The sequence below is a fragment of the Sebastes fasciatus genome, chromosome 5, assembly GCF_043250625.1.
Source record: "Sebastes fasciatus isolate fSebFas1 chromosome 5, fSebFas1.pri, whole genome shotgun sequence".
NCBI classification, from domain to species: Eukaryota; Metazoa; Chordata; class Actinopteri; order Perciformes; family Sebastidae; genus Sebastes; species Sebastes fasciatus.
The window spans coordinates 32,833,438-32,849,849 of NC_133799.1; the positions used below are offsets into that span (position 1 = coordinate 32,833,438).

At 38.8% G+C, this 16,412-nt stretch overlaps 2 protein-coding genes and 1 long non-coding RNA gene across 6 annotated transcripts in view; 2 read left to right on the forward strand and 1 right to left on the reverse strand.

The window, feature by feature from the left end:
* Positions 1–1,393, forward strand: part of sned1 (sushi, nidogen and EGF-like domains 1) — a 37,226-nt gene extending 35,833 nt beyond the window's left edge. For both annotated transcript variants that reach the window (XM_074636508.1, XM_074636509.1), the window contains one exon: positions 685–1,393. The gene's annotated coding sequence lies outside the window, so the exon portion shown is untranslated. The remainder of the gene's footprint in view (positions 1–684) is intronic.
* A 2,689-nt stretch (positions 1,394–4,082) lies between these two features.
* On the reverse strand, positions 4,083–5,271 carry LOC141768346 (uncharacterized). Its single transcript, XR_012594057.1, has 2 exons — positions 4,872–5,271; positions 4,083–4,551 (listed from the first exon to the last, which is right to left on the reverse strand). It is a non-coding gene; the product is annotated as an uncharacterized LOC141768346 (long non-coding RNA).
* A 171-nt stretch (positions 5,272–5,442) lies between these two features.
* ryk (receptor like tyrosine kinase) overlaps positions 5,443–16,412 on the forward strand; it is a 61,932-nt gene continuing 50,962 nt past the window's right edge. The window contains exon 1 of one of the 3 annotated variants that reach the window (XM_074636560.1): positions 5,443–6,120. In XM_074636560.1, coding sequence (XP_074492661.1) covers positions 5,859–6,120 — 262 coding nt within the window. In that variant the 5' untranslated portion in view covers positions 5,443–5,858. The remainder of the gene's footprint in view (positions 6,121–16,412) is intronic. The other 2 variants (XM_074636562.1, XM_074636561.1) reach the window with 2 other exon arrangements.

The window sequence follows — 16,412 nt, forward strand, 5'->3', positions numbered from 1 at the left end:
TGTCACGTAACTTCTGTACTTAAGTTACAGCACTTCTGGAGTTATTTTAACCTAAACCATGATTTTTTCCTTAAGCTAACTAAGTAGTTTTTTTCACGTAACTTCTGTAATTAAGATACTGCACTTCCAGAGTTACTTTAACCCAAACCGCAATCTTTTCCTAAAGCTAACTAAATAGTTTTGTTGCCTAAGCCTAACCAAGTCAATCTTTTCCTAAACCTAACTAAGTAGTTTTGTTGCCTAAGCCTAACCAAGTCGATCTTTTCCTAAACCTAACTAAGTAGTTTTGTTGCCTAAGCCTAACCAAGTCGATCTTTTCCTAAACCTAAGTAGTTTTTGTTGCCTAAGCCTAACCAAGTCGATCTTTTCCTAAACCTAACTAAGTAGTTTTATTTTTAAAAGACTGGAGCGTAAATTGTCACATGTTGCTGGGCATTCGTAGGAAAACGCAAAAAAAATACATTGTTGGAAGTCGTTCTGAGCATCACGAGAAAAAAAAAGGGTAATTTGTGTCTATGTACATGTTTCAAATAGATTCAATTTCGTGACTATTTCATGAACTGCCGTGAGACTGTGTTTTGTATTTTTCGTGGTGAAATGTTTCCTCCGGTTACATATACGCATTGCTACTGTAGGAGATTTTCAACAATTATCCTAAAAGTGATTATTTTCTTCTATTTCCAGAGCACTTGGATACTGATGAAAGGACTGTCATCACTGTCATGTGAAAAACCTTACTTCAATTTTGGTGTTTATAATCTACTTGAAGTAACTGATTATGGTCTTTTTTTTTTTGTGCCGAGAAACCCCGTCAGAACCCACTGTAACGTTTTTAGAAACAGATCATCATTCATCTGAAAATGAGGTTGTGTTTGTTCATTCCTGAGAGCTGTTTGTAGCTCTTATGCTTCGTAAGAGGACTTCTAATGAAAAATGGCCCAAATCATTTATCATTTGTGATGTTTGATGAGTGATTTTTCGTACAAACACATACATACGTATGCAAATATCGATGGTAAGCAGTCCGCTGTACTGCACCGGAGACCTTATATACCTCATTTCCATGTCCATGCTGACACATTAGGGGAGGTTTTTATTATTTGTGATTCAGCTGCAGGTTTTGTCCCTCAGGGAAATAACTGTAGAGTGTTCCGAGTCCCAATCTTTCCCTGACGACACCCGCCCACCCGATCTCCTTATAAAGACGATGGGAAATGTATGTTTTCTCCACACTCCATAAAGTCATCTCTTCCTCTGACAATGATGCACAGTATTCTCTGTGTATAATTATTTTTCTCTGTGTCTTAGCGGGCATCACTGCTCGCTATTCTGTAAATAGTGTTTATAGGCCATTTTGTAGGTGAATATTTTAATAATAAAAATGTTAAAATATGATGTGCTTCTGGTGTCTTTTTGGGGGTTAATATTTGTGTCATGAAAGTAGACATGGTCTTACTGTATTCTTTTTTCATTTTATTTTTCGCTTTTTGATATAACAACAAGTAGACATGACAATCACAAATATGACACACAAATAATACAGCAAAACAAACAGTATCATCTCTGGCAGTTCAAAAAATTGTTAGTTGGAGTAATTAATTAAAACAATAATACTGATATGGAAATAGTGTAGCAGGGGAAACTAATAATAGCAATAATAATGCAAGTAATTAAAAACAACACTTAAAAGAGGGAGAAATTAAATTAATTAAACGAGAAAAATTTATATAAATAATTAATAAATAAAATACAATAAATTAAAAATTTAAAATTCTAAAATAATAAAAATAAAAATATAATGTTGATTATCGGGTTTAAAAATTAAGAGGTCAATGGCACAATGGGAGTGATCCCAGCAGCACTGAGAGAAGTGGGAAATAAATGGTTTCCAGACCAGCAAAATTGTATCTTGCTTGGCATCCCTCAAATACTCTATCTTTTCAAGATGAATGCAGCTCATTAAATCACGTACCCAGTTAATATGAGTAGGTGGATGATTGGATTTCCAATTGAAGAGAATCAGCCATCTAGCCATTGAAGCAGAGAAGACAAGGGCCCTCGTATGAGGACTTGAGAGTTTTGTGTTTTGTGAGGAAAGACCAAAAAGTGCAACGAGTGGGCACAGGTTGATTACTGAGCCCAACGCTATTAACGGAGAGATAAAGATAGATTTACAGAAATCAAGCAGTCCCGGACAAAGCCAGAACATGTGTAGCAGTGAGGCTGGTGCCTGCCTACATCTATCTCTAGGGTTCACACCTGGCTTAAACTTTGCTTGTCTGACTTTTGTCCAATATATGATACAGTATCCTTTTTTGCTGAGTTTGTCATTTTACATATATGCACAGGAACCTGCTAAATATTACCTTTCAAGCTAATAATCTCTTTAGGATAGCCGACAGTATTACCACCACACAGACACGGTCAACAATTTCATCTCAATAGCCCTGGGTCATTGGTATGGATGATGTAATAATATTATAAAGAGTATGGTCTACACCCTGCTCTATATAAAAAGTGCCCTGAGATAACTTGTGTTATGATTTGGCGCTAGCCCATATAGATAACATTTTAATTGATATATTACCGGTATATTTGATCAAAGTCCAAAGGAACACTGTCTGTCATACTTCAAATTTAAACTACTTAAAGATTGATAAAAATGTGTGTCGAGATGTTTAAATAACGGAAAGGAAAGGAAATGTATTAACAATATGTATTGACAAAAAGTATATAAAAAATCAAATTTAAACTACTAGTTGTCTGTGCCTACTGTTATGTCATATTGTTGGGTAACTGTGGTATTCAGTGGTAAACACAGACTGGCAGAAAATGAACCCTATCTCTAACCTTATCCAAATGAGGCAGATAACTTGAGGCATGGCTAATGGAACAAAAACACAGTTGACAGGTCTTCATCTTCTTTACCACTACAATCTCTGCTGAACAACTCACCCAAGTAACAGTGACAAATCCTCATAGGCATCACCAGACTCTCTGAAATTACACTTCTGCTTCCCATCAGGACTCTACATACAGACAGGTTGTAAGTTAATAAAGGGAAAACCTACATCAGAAACAACAAATGCAGATGCTGCTATACAAAGCAGGACGGGGTCACTGAATGGTTTGATGAGTAAAATGATATGCTATGGTCTTCACATTCACCAGATCTCCACCCAGTTAAACATCGGGTGGCTGTAGCTCAGTGGGTTTGAGAAGGTTGTCCCACTGAACCCCAAGTTGCTCCCCGGGGCACTTTACAGCAGCCCACTGCTGAGATTTTGGAGCACGCCCCACAAACATCATCAAAAGACAAAACTAGGGAAAATCTTTTGGAAGAATGTTGTTTATCCCTCCAGTAGAGTTCCAGGGAGCACTAATGCTGTTTTGGAGTCGTGGTCACTTTAAACCTTACTGACACTTGTGTATTCTATATAATGTGTTTATTGTGCCAAAGCTTATAGTTCCTACAATAGGCCTGTATCTATTTATTCATATTAAAGGATCCCAATTAACTGATGCAAATGGCACCAGCTAGTCTTCCTGGGGTCCGCAATCCAGTACATCATATTTATCATATACATACTTTATACAACATCACATTTGTATTTTACGCTATGTTCAACTCATATTCACCTCTAACTGCGTTATATTAAGAAAGCGGTCATTCAAATTTCCCCAACATTCATTAATTTACATCATCTATGATTAAGTAGCCTTTGAGGTATGTCTTTTTTAAGGCATTAGATTTTGGGCGAGGTAACATGATTTGGCCATCACCTGCTGTTCTAGTGAAATGGCTGTGAAAGTAACCATATTTGGTAATTTGACTATATAAAACGTGGGTTTAGTGGAATAAATGCTATTGCTAAAGAATGTGACTGTGCTTAAGGCGAGCCTTTTCTCTGCTGGTAACCATTAGAGTTTACGCTGCATGCTGTCTGTCTTCGTTCTTATATGGTGCACGGTGCAGCCGTAACTACTGAAAGAGCCAATATTTTGGTGTGGTTTACTTTACAATTTAATGTTGTGTAGTGTAGTGTGGTGTATTCTATAGGCTTTAATAAAATAAAAAATAATGCTTTTCAACAGTCTTATTTTATTTTCATTCTTTCTCTGGCTATAGATGGAACAGCAACATGTGGGTGAAAGAAAAGTTTTGATTTGTGAAAAAGACGCTTTTACACCCAAGATAAAAAGTGCAGGGCAGTTGTCCAGTACCTCCCATTGTTCACATCCTTGAGGGCTCCTGATTGAAGACCTCTGACCTGACCCCAGAAACCAACACAAACTAAAAGCATACAGAATGCACTTCATTTAATTGTATTTTATTAATTTAAAAGCTGTTGTCTCACTACTAGTTTTGGTGGCCTCAGTGAAAATATGCCCCTCTACCTCTAAAAAGCATGCTTCTCATTATATAGCAGTATTTGCATGTTGGCATGTTTAGTTATAGATAATCATCCCACTTGTTCTCCAGACCTGCGGTTGTTGTGCTGCCTTCAGTGAACCTCGGAAGTTGTATGTGCCTTTCCGACCCAGCCTTCCCTATTGGAGTGATATTAAATGACAACAAGTGTATTGGAAATATTTCACAGCTCATTAGAACTGGCCCATATGAAATCATATTTAATGTATTAATTACACAGACTTTTTAAAGATTGAATAGGCACTATTGCTGATGTATATTCATGACAACTAAGTTAAAGGTAACAATAAATGTAATATAATTACACAATGACAACAATTATAGATAAAGAATTCCCAGTCTGTTTGGCTTCAGTGCTTCTTAAAGGTCCCATATTATAAAAAAAGTGAGATTTTCATGTTTTTTAATTGAAAAGCAGGCTTAAGTCCTATATAAATACTATGAAAGTATCGAAACACTCAATCCACAGGGAAATACACACAGCCCGTATTCAGACACCCTGCATTTGAAAGAAGCTGTCAGGATTTCTGCCCATTTGTGATGTCACAAATATACAATATTTAGACCCTTGACACAATTTTAAACGTAAACAATCTAAATGTGTCCCAGTTTAGTTCCTGTTGCAGTGTATGTGAATGTCATCAGCTGACAGGAAGTACACATGGACCCAAGCTGTTGCCTAACAACGCAATTCTGTTGCAATTCCGTTGAAATGCGCTAAAACGGAGCGTTTCAGACAGAGCATGAATACAGGTATATTAAAGGTTGACAGTATTAGGAAAATAACAGTTTTTTTTAACATTAAAGCACGTAAACATGTTCTAGTAGAAACACAAAATACAAGTATGAACCTGAAAATGAGCACGATATGGGACCTTTAATGTGATATAATTGAACTCCTTTTTTGGTTCTCTCTTTACTGTGAGTTTGTGGACATATGTCGGACAGCCCGTGAAGGCATCACTCCCGTCCTGTAGTGGTTGCCCCGCTGCCCCCCCTCCTCCCTGCTGCTCCGGGTGAAAGCTGAGATAGTGAGGGGGAGAAAGACACGGAGGAGAACCATGGAGGGAGCGCGCTGGATGTAGGAGCTAGTCGGCTACTTTAGGGCACCTTTTTCCTTCTTTAGTTTCAGCCCGGGCAAATCAGAGCGCGTCAATGCGGCGGTGTCCGGTGAGTGTTTGATGTGCTGGTCGTAAACCGTCAACAGTCAAACATTAACCGTCGGACGGTGAGTTAGTTAGCCCGCTCCGGCTAACTTAGCCCGGCTCAGCTAGCAGGAGAGGACAAACAACGGGCTGGTGGAGCAGAGGAGTTAAAGCTACAAGTGGAGTAAAGTAACTAGTAATGTTGCCTCCCGGGATTAACTTCAGATACGGATGAGAAACAAGAAGTTGTCGACTGTGGAACACGACGGACTACCGCGGCTATGTGGGGCTTGATTCCCGGCTTGGTTCCCGGGTTGGTTCGGGGCTCTGGCAGCCCGCCTGAGTCCCGAGGTTGGCCACACTCGGTGCTGTGGAGGTGGAGGCTCGGGGGCTTCTTCTTCCTCCTGCTGCTGCTGGAGGGGGCCTCCTGCCTGGCCAACCCGAGCAGCACATCTAGCGTCAACAACAACTACAACAACAACAACTACATCCACCCGAGTGTCAACATATACATGAGTGTTGAGGAGGTGAAGAAGCTTCTGGGTAAGAAAAGAAACAAGGCCTTCATGTAAAGACAGCTGTCTGCAAACTTTTATCAGTGTTTCATCTGTGAGTGTGTGTTGTGATGAGGTAGTGCCAGTGTGACTCACATTTTGCATTTTTCCTTCTAAAACACTACTGAACTGTAGTGAAACTTTACAATTTGCTTTTATTGTGTTTAAATAGCAGCAAAGTGTTATATACAACATGAGTCAATTGTAATTTTGGGTGTAAATGCCCAATATAATATATTTTCCATTTAATGGATTATATATATATATATATATATATATATATATATATATATATATATGTGTATGTGTATTTATATATATATATATATGTATTTATATATATATATATATATATATATATATATATATATATATATATATATGTATGTGTATATATATATATATATATATATATATATATATGTATATATGTATGTGTATATATATATATATATATATACGTATATTTATGTGTGTATTTATTTATATATATATATATATGGGTATGGGTGACTTTTCCATTTTATATATATAAAATGGAAAAGTCACCCATACTGTTGTAGATTGCAGATTATCTTGGACACTCTAAATATCATAGAATAATAATAATGATAAAACAGAATAAAATAACATTACTTCTTATTTAAATGCCTCATGCTGTGGGTACTGTATATTAACATGTGCCATGAAATGTACAAATTATGCCATCACAACAATAGTAGACAGCTGGGCGGTAATTGCTTTTTATGAGCTGTGCTGTAGATTTTAGCATTACTATAAAGATCAACTTGTAATACTTGATATAAAAACTGTACATATCATTATGTGTGGATCTTAAATCAGTGCAACTGTTAAGCACAATGTTGGCTCAGTCAACAGTAGATATCATTTATTTTTTACCTCACACAAGAAAGCCAAAAGTTCCATCATTAAGAAAACAGACTTGAAGCTTGAAGCAGCTTCACAGCTGTTGTGTGTTTCAACGCTGGACTGCATCAGCAAAGGTATGCTGATGTGTCACCAACAGGAATTGTGGAAAGGAGGAAGTGACTAGACCATACATTTAAAACCACAACCAGAATGGGATATTTGTGGTTTAGTGTGTCAGTATTAGGTTGTATGAAGTGAGCTGCAGGGAGGTAAGTTTGGTCCAGTGTGTTGATAGTACCTTTGGAGTCCATTACGCAGCTACTGAAGATGCACAAAGTTGTGTTTTATGTATGATATGGGCCAGGGGCACTGTGCTATATGGAACTGCCTTGTCCATTTTGAGGCATTAGTATTTGAGCTATACTCAGTGCTTGAAGTGGAAAAAATAACTGCCAGTACTCTTATTCACTTGTTGGCGTGTGTATTATACTTTGGTTATGCATCTCCTATAGTAGGCCTATAATACTCCAATAATATTCCAACTGGAACATTATAGGGTTAAAGTGGTGTGTTTGTATACATTGTTAATACCTAAATTGCTTTCCTTTGTTATTTATAGTGTCGCTATATAATATAGACCTATTGTAGGATGTCTATAGGCTGGAATCAACAGCAGCCAGCCAGACAGGCAGGTACAGGTATGAATGCAGAGCTGAGGTGTGTGAGCTATTCATTCAGGTTTTAGGAGCAGCGTCCCAGTCAGGATGCTCCTACATATTATACAGACACACATTCGGAATTTCTACAGTGAATAAAAGATACTAGAAGATATTGGGTTTGGGGGTCCTACATCAAGAAAATTAGGTTTTTGACTAAAAACTATGCAATTTATCATCATTTTGGACCATTATTATTAATTTAATTTTTATTATTATTATTTATCACAGCCTGTCTGAACACTCAATTCTTCTTGAAATGTTTGCCCTGTAAAATCATATTCTATAAATTTAAAAGAGCAGATTCAGAAAACTTTAAGATAATGTTTCATTAATTATATATGTTCAGAAATAAAAACATTATGATGAACAGTTCACTAATTATTTTACAAAAAGGACGTGAACATTGTTTTGATAAATTATAGCACCTCGTTCTCACCCTCCCTCCCCTCATGCCGTGCGTCCAGATTCTCCCCACATAGTTTTTATGTTCATACGGCTTATGAGGCACGGCGCAAATACGCTGGTGCTGCGCCGTTATGAATCTCTCAGAGAACCTGATGGAGGGCAGAAAAGAGTACCGGCAGCTTGTGAAAAGCACCGGTACTCAAGAAAAAGTCAAGGCACGCTAAGTAGTAAAGTGTAGAAGTTTCAATACTGCGTACCAGTGAGTACCTGCCCACTTTGAGCACTGGCTATACTGTATACGAAGAAAAAAACTTGCTATACTTGCAAAATAAACAGAAATGCGCTGTCTTTACTTCACAATTTGGCTGTTGAAGCCTAAATGTAGGTGTCCTTGTTATGTTGGCTATAATGGTGTCTGTGAATGTTAAAAATGGGCTGATATCCTTTATCCTGGTTCCCATGGTGGAGCCAGTTTTATGGATTGGTCCTAAATTGTTAATTTAGGGTTTACCGAAGATGTGTCGAGGGTGCTGTTTGGAACTAGTCATTTACCATGCAAGTGCCACTTTAAAGTCCAATGAACGGCTATAGAAGTGCTAGTGCGTAATGTCTGTGTGGGGGGAGGAAGCTGATGCTGCAGCTCCTCAAACTGAGTAATGTGCTGTGGTAGATAACTGTATCATCATCTTGTTATGGTATCAGCATTTTGGCATCAGTTGTGATTCAGTAGGACTCAGCTACATGTGTTTCTGTTGTCGATTTATCCAGGATAAAGTGTGTCCAGGTTTCGAACAGGAAGTTGTGTTGGCCAACCTCGCCATGCTGTTTATGCAGAGTGATTCAGTGCTGCCAGCGTGGTACTATGTTTAGACTCATAAACTCAATCATGAGCATCATACTGATGCAAATTCATGGCAGATTATCCAGATCGTGTGACGCTTTCAAATATGTAGACAGGTAAAGAGGATGATTTTGGTCTCTGGCACTTTGACAAGAGCATTAAACTATCACTCACTATTCTGTGTAAAAAAAAAAAAGCCCATTCCAGCTGCTTTCGTCCTCTCTATAATCTGACTGGTGTTAGACCGTAGGCTGACTCCATCCTTTTCGGTTGCATCTGTCTGCTGCCAGACGAGGGCCTCTCTTGTGGTCTGCGTGAAACCTTGTCTGGTCGTGTGGAGAAATCTCTTAATGTTTGACAACTACGTGTGCGGAGCTAAAAGTATGTGTGGACAGAAACTTCCATGATGCAGTGGCAACAACTGTAGGAAAAAACATGTTGGAGGGAGGTGAAACTGGCATCAGCTTCACGTCGTCGATATGCTGCTGGGGAGTCTCACTGCAGATTCATGGAGAGATCTAAAGTTTGCTTTTGTCTTTAAACCAGCTGGTCCTGTAGTAAAACCTCCGACTCATCAGTCAACTTAATAGATATAATGAATTATAACACATTATGTCTATTGTGAATTCATATTTTTTCCTGAATGAAAACAACTGATAATGTCCACAGATAAGACAATGTGACACATGGCATGTTGTAAAAAACGTGTCACAACATCACTTGGCAAAGCCTTTGAAAGAATTGTTGTCTGCCCTCAACAGGTTTTCCTGAGTTCAGAGACGGTCTCCAAATTAGGAAGCTTTCAAAAGTGTACCGCCACTCAGATTTGTCTCAGTGCTCAGATGCCATGGCTGGGAAATTAATCAAATTTCAATTACAATAACAATTTTGGCTTAAAGCCAGGGTTGACTAAGTTCTCCAGTATACACTATTTGTTATATTGATTGAAATGGTGTTTACACCCCAACAGCGACCCATTACTTATGAGGTCTGAAAAAGGACCGGAAAAGAGCCGTCATCTGTAGCTGCTGTAATCCTGTAAAAACGTCTACCAATCACTGCCTCGTGGTCCGCTTGGAAAGAACCAATCAGATGCCTCCCTGCCTCCTTGCTTGTACTCTCCCCTTGGTGTGCACCAGCCTGAACTCACCACCGCAAGAAAACTCAGCCCTGCAGTTGCACTGTCGCGGTTACTTGTCAAGAGGTAGCGGGGGGGGCGTTGCCTTGGAAGGAGCCCCGAGGGGAAGGGGGTGGTTTTAGACGGAGCTCCTGAGGCGAAGCTACTTTCGAATTATGCGAGCTTTCCAGCATCGTCGACCCTATCTTTAAGATAACCGACATAACACGATTATTGTGCAGCATTCCGTTTCACAATGACACTCTTGTTTTGGCTTGTGTTATAAATCCAGCGCACCTCGTTCCTTTACAGCAGTGCGCTTTTGCCTCGCATATCGGGTCAGGAGCAGCTGCTCGGCGGCGGCCGTGTGTGTGGATCCCCTCGTGGGATCACTCACCGGGCGTATTTCCCCTGTAGTGATGCACCGCTACTAGGGATGCAAAACCGAACCATAAGAAAATTAACCGTGGGATTGTTGAACAGTTGCAACACTATTAAACACAGGCCTGCTAATTATTTGATGAGTTGCCAGAGACATAGAAGAGGCAGTTACCCTAACAAAGACCTACTTGACCATTAAAGCTGAAGTATGCGAGATTGGAGCAAATATGATTTAAAAAAAGTTATTTTTATAAAACGGTCGCTATATCGTGACAGTAGTACATGAAACAGGTAACCTGAATAAAATCATGTGCCTCTGTGTCCTCTGTGTCCTCCGGTGCTCCTAACGGCATCTGCAAGATTTCACAGACCGGAGGAAAACAAGCAGTAAGAGCTAATCTGAGGTCTGCTGTCCATCTGCCGTCTATGAGAGCCGGCTGTCAATCACTCGCGAACTCCGACCAAACGGTCAAACTAGGCAGCGCTGATCAAATATGAATCAATATAATGTTACGTTAATGCCTATTTCTATCCTCAAATGTTTTCAGAATCATCTTGTAGTGCACGGTTTAGCTGTAAAATGAGAAAGTTTGTGACGCCATTGCGAAATCTGTTGAAGGAACGCCACGTTCCAGTCACATGACCAGAGCACAGCCAATAGGAACGCTCTCTCTAGTGACCTGAGATTGGTCAAAGTCTACCATCATGGACTAGATGTTCTAAAGCCTGAAAACAGAGCCATGAGGAGGAGCAGAAGTCTAGTTTTCTCTCAGAACACTTAAACTACAATATGCTGAAAGGTTATTATGGAATTTTTGCTCAATGATGCCAAAAATATACTGCCTACTGCCACTTTAAGTAGCCTGCATTATTTCTTGCATCATACTTGTTTTGGCTTCATGTTATATAGAAATGTCATTCATTACTATCAATCAATCAATCTATCTATTTATATATTTTGGAGTTAACAAAATATTAGAAATGTTCTTTCTAATGCATGATGTTTCCAAAGCCAATGAGTAATCGTTTAATAATCCTAATCTCAATATTGACCAATAAGCCCTTTATGCTCGCATGCTCTGGTATACGTGCCTACAACATCTGTAGACAAAAAAAGGAATGAAATACTCTGAGATTGTTCTCTGAACCGCAAAGGGCTTGTGTCTGTTAACAGGAGTTTCTGGAGAATCTTGTATTTAACATAGGAGTATCCGGAGCACCAGATGGATAGTTTGTGATTTATAATATGGAATTTAGACGGGTTAGGACCAAAAGAAAAATGTGCCACGTGCTAGAAGGCTCAATTATGTCAAGTATGAGAGATTGTCATGGCTGGAGAAGCACTGTGCTTATTAATGATAACATTAATAATAACTCTGTTCCACATAAGTATCCCAGTGAGCCAGCATGAACAATAGGACTTTTTCATGGAAGACATTTTGACATGTGACTGTAGGTAAAGCACTGTTGTGAATAATAAAATGAATGATAGCAGGGTCATGGAACTGCCACAACATGATGGGATGGAGGAGCATCCCTTAACCACGTTTAACCAGTAGCATCCCCGCTCAGCTCCATTCTAACCAGTGTTCATTTTGGCAGCAATTTTAGTCTTAGTCTTACTGTTTAGAAGAAAATACTTATTAGTTTTAGTCACATTTTAGTCATTTTTATCCTTCATAGTTTTAGTTTTAGTCGACGAAAAGTCATTACATTTTAGTCAAAATGTTTTTCATAATTTGTTCAGCTATATTTTAGTCATTATATTGAACATTTCAGTCCATCTAGTCTAGCCGAGACCAATAATTTTGTTTAAAATAATGAGATTTTGGTAAAGTTTTTATTTTTTAAACTACAATTTAGTCTCGTCATTTTTCATCAACGATATTGCATGTTTAAAATATTCACAGTTAGTCTTGGAGGAAAAAACCCGAACACATTTCATCATAGTTTTAAAATTAACAGTTTTTCGAGGTTCTTGAAATTGTCTCCACATGATTTGTAGCCTATTCATTGCAATTGTTCAGTAATAAAATGGTATTTCTTCCCAATAAAGCATAGAGACATTATTGTGATGGGGTGGGGAAAAAGTGATCTCACCAAGTTCTGCAGTCTTGCCGTGGCCTCTCTGCTTCCTAAGCAGATGGACTCTCCATTCAGGATTTCGTTTTGATAACTTTAACAAACAACCTGACTCTCGAGGGGTTGGTAGGAGCAGGAAAAAGTCATGCCTGAATAGAAACAGGGTTTTGCATGCGCAGCGTATCTTTCTATGGATGAACTGCAGGCAGCATCCCTGATTGTTTCTGCACATGACTAATGGGAAACGAACTGTCCGTCTCAACTCTCCACATGCATTCCTACCCTCAGCTCCCATATCAGCTGTGTCTCAAGACCCGCATCCTAGGTTTGAATTGAGTTGCAGCTGCCAGCTCAAAATTCAGTTACTTAAGCCAGACTTAACACATAGAAATCCGTTTTTGCTGGACGACAGTTGAAAAATGCTGAAAATCCCCACACAACCTATTGTTTTTACAGAACATGGAAAATTGCAAAACATCATTGTGATCAAAGTTCTCAAAAGCTGGCCAGATCACATCTTTTTAGATGAGAAGCCAAACTTCAGCATGTACAGTTATAGATTTCTGGAGTGTAATGAAGGTCCATAATGGTTAAAACAGATAGTGAGTGAATCAGATCATAAAGAAATCAAATATAGTCCTGGACAGGAAACAACAGGTATAATTCAGCCAGGAGAGAGTCTGTAAAGCACCAGAAAAATGGCCATCGCAGTTTTTCTAGACCACATGTTCACATATTCAGATGTCTTAGTTTGTCCGACTCCAAAGATATTCAGTTAACAATGATATAAAACAGAGAAAAGCAGCAAATCCTCAAATTGGAGAAGCTGTATCCAGGGATTTCTTTGCATTTCTGCTTGAAAAATGATTAAATAATTATCAAAATATAAATTTTCTGTTGATCCGCTAATCATCTAACTTTTTAGGCTCATGCAGGTACCATGTATCAGTGTTTACCATGAAGGTTTTATAACTTTTTTTATTTTAAAGGTTGTTCAGAATGTATTATGAGCGAGAGAGCTGCTGCATCACACTGCTCACTAAACACCATGGCATGATCCAGACTACATTCATAAGGCCCATGACACCAAGCTATGACATTGGTCTCACAGGCTACAATAGCTGTCTTTCTTTCTGTTTCCTGGCATTCTGACCATCCATGTGATCATTTAGAAGATGAGGGATGAAGTAAGAAATAAGATTTCTGTACATTCATTTGCTTTCTCCTATAATAATGGCCTGTTTGAGCCCAGTTTTCCATGGTAGACCAGGCAACACATTACTCCGAGGAATTTATCTTGGTGGAAACTGAGTAAGCACTAAGAGAGTCTGTTTTCTAGTTCTCGCGTGGCACACTCACTGTGTTCTTGCAGCTCACTGTAGCAGCGCTGGGATTTTCCAGTTAATGCAAAACCATAGCTTCACAGTCCCCAACCAAAATTAGTATCGTGTAGACAAAATAAGCAGTTCCTTTTTAAAAAACATTTTTTCCAATACTTTGATTCAGAGCTGCAACTATTAATCTGTTAGTTGTCAACTATTAAATTAATCGTCAACTATTTTGATTATCGATTAATCGGTAATTGAGTATCAAAATTCTGTGATTCCAGCTTCTTAAATGTTAATATTTTCTGGTTTCTTTACTCCTCTATGACAGTAAACTGAATATCTTTGAGTTGTGGACAAAACAAGATATTTGAGAACGTCACCTGGGGCTTTGGGAAACACTGATCGAGGAAAAACCGGCATGGCTGTTTTCAAAGGGGTCCCTTGACCTCTAGCCTCTAGATATGTGAATGAAAATGGGTTCTATGGGTACCCACGAGTCTCCCCTTTACAGACATGCCCACTTTATGATAATCACATGCAGTTTGTGGCAAGTCATAGTCAAGTCGACACACTGACAGCTGTTGTTGTCTGTCTGGCTGCAGTTTGCCATGTTATGATTTGAGCATATTATGCTGAATGCAGTACCTGTGAGGGTTTCTGGACAATATTTGTCATTGTTTTGTGTTGTTAATTGATTTCCAATAATAAATATATACATACATTTGCGTAAAGCAGCATATTTGACCACTCCCATGTTGATACTTGACAAAACTCCCTTTAAGGTAGATTTTGAACCGATATAAAATGTGTGACTAATTTGCGATTAATCTAATCGCGATTAACTATGGACAATCATGCATTTAATCGCGATTAAATATTTTGATCGATTGACAGCCCTAATTGTGATCTTAAAAAAAACATTTTCCATTTTATTTCATTGTCACTTCCAACAGGGTAAATTCTAGCAATGAGGTCATTTTTCCACTCCCAGAGCATGCAAAAATGGAAATATCCAGGTCTAAAAAAAATAAAAAATATGAACAAGTGTGTAAAATCGTCCTTGTATTCTGAAGAGCCAAGTGCATGTCCAGCCTCCCCCCCCACAACCCCCTCCTCCACAGAGCTGAAAGGAAAGCAGGGGCTTTGAAAAAGAGCCAGTGAACAGTGAGGAGTGATTGGCAGCAGCATTCATTTCCTTCATGCCACTCTCCAAGGATCCCCTGGTTGAATAGGGGAGCCCCTGCTTTCACGTCTTTTGTCTGAGAGCAGCGGCTCTCAGACAAAAGATGGGTGGTTGCTCTACAGGAGCCTCATTTTATAAATTGTCGCCCTTGTGTTTAAAATTGTAATATTGGCTTTGGAAATATACAATCAGGTTTTTTTTTCTCGGCAAATGCCACAAGAATTTGAGCTATACTGTAATTCAATTGAGACCACTGCCAGGCTCGGGTTACATTGATTTAACTTTGCTGTTATGTTGTGGAAATGAAGAAATATTAGGAGCAGTAGATGTTGAATTCGAAAACAGAAGATAATTTAGTTAGGAAACGCACCTTTCTGAACTAAAAAACAAACAAAAATATTTGACCTTGCGCGCACAACCGAAGCTTTCAAACCACGACGGTACTCACAAAGCCGCTCATGTGAAACAGCATCCAAAAATAGATGAGTGAGATGGGTGTGCGTGAGACCTTCTTAAATGACCTGCCTCAAACTGCTAATCATTTTTTTCAGTAAACCATTTGATATTTGTTGAGTAAACTCAGGAGCCCCTTTAAGCAACAAATAACCATCAACGAGCAGCCTATACAGCGGCAGACAAGTCTTGCTCAGATTCCTTTCCCTGCCTTCATCCTCGTCTGCCCCCGGGGCACTTCATGGACTAAAAGAGGAAAACTGATGTATGGTTTCTTTTGAAGTGAATCAAAGAAGACCACAGAGATTGTGACTTAATGTGTGCTTTTCTCTTCGAGCTGTAAGATGCTTTCAGACGGGACTATTTTTGCAACCAGCGCTGCTGTCGGAAACTGTAAAAGATAAGTTGGTGACTGTGGTCAGGATGTTGGGTTGTGCTTTTCAGAGAACCTACTACATCATGATAACTTTATTCTACATTATTATAGTGCTTTCATTTTTTTTATCTTTGATGCTAATGCTTTTTTTTTTAATTGCTGGAGGTAATGAAACTTCTGTTGGATTTCTGTTGGGACATGCACTAAAACTCGTCTTTGCTTATTCTTTCCTTTGGAAGGAAAGGTGTGTGTCTGCCAGTGAAAACGCCTCAGTAGTCAAGTTTCCATCCAAATGTAGCACAAATTTAAATTAAATTTCCAGAAAATCAGCAAAAAAAAAAGTGACTTAATGCGCGTTTCCACCCACTACGGTTATGTGACTCTCACTTTTGTGTGTAGTGTTATCTTATGTCTTTTTTTTTATTATCTTTACCAACTCCTGTCCAAACAAGAGTGGCTGTCATAGCTTTCTTCAGATGCATGCTGTTCCAGATTGTGGCTAGGTACATGCTCTTGTGTTTACCAC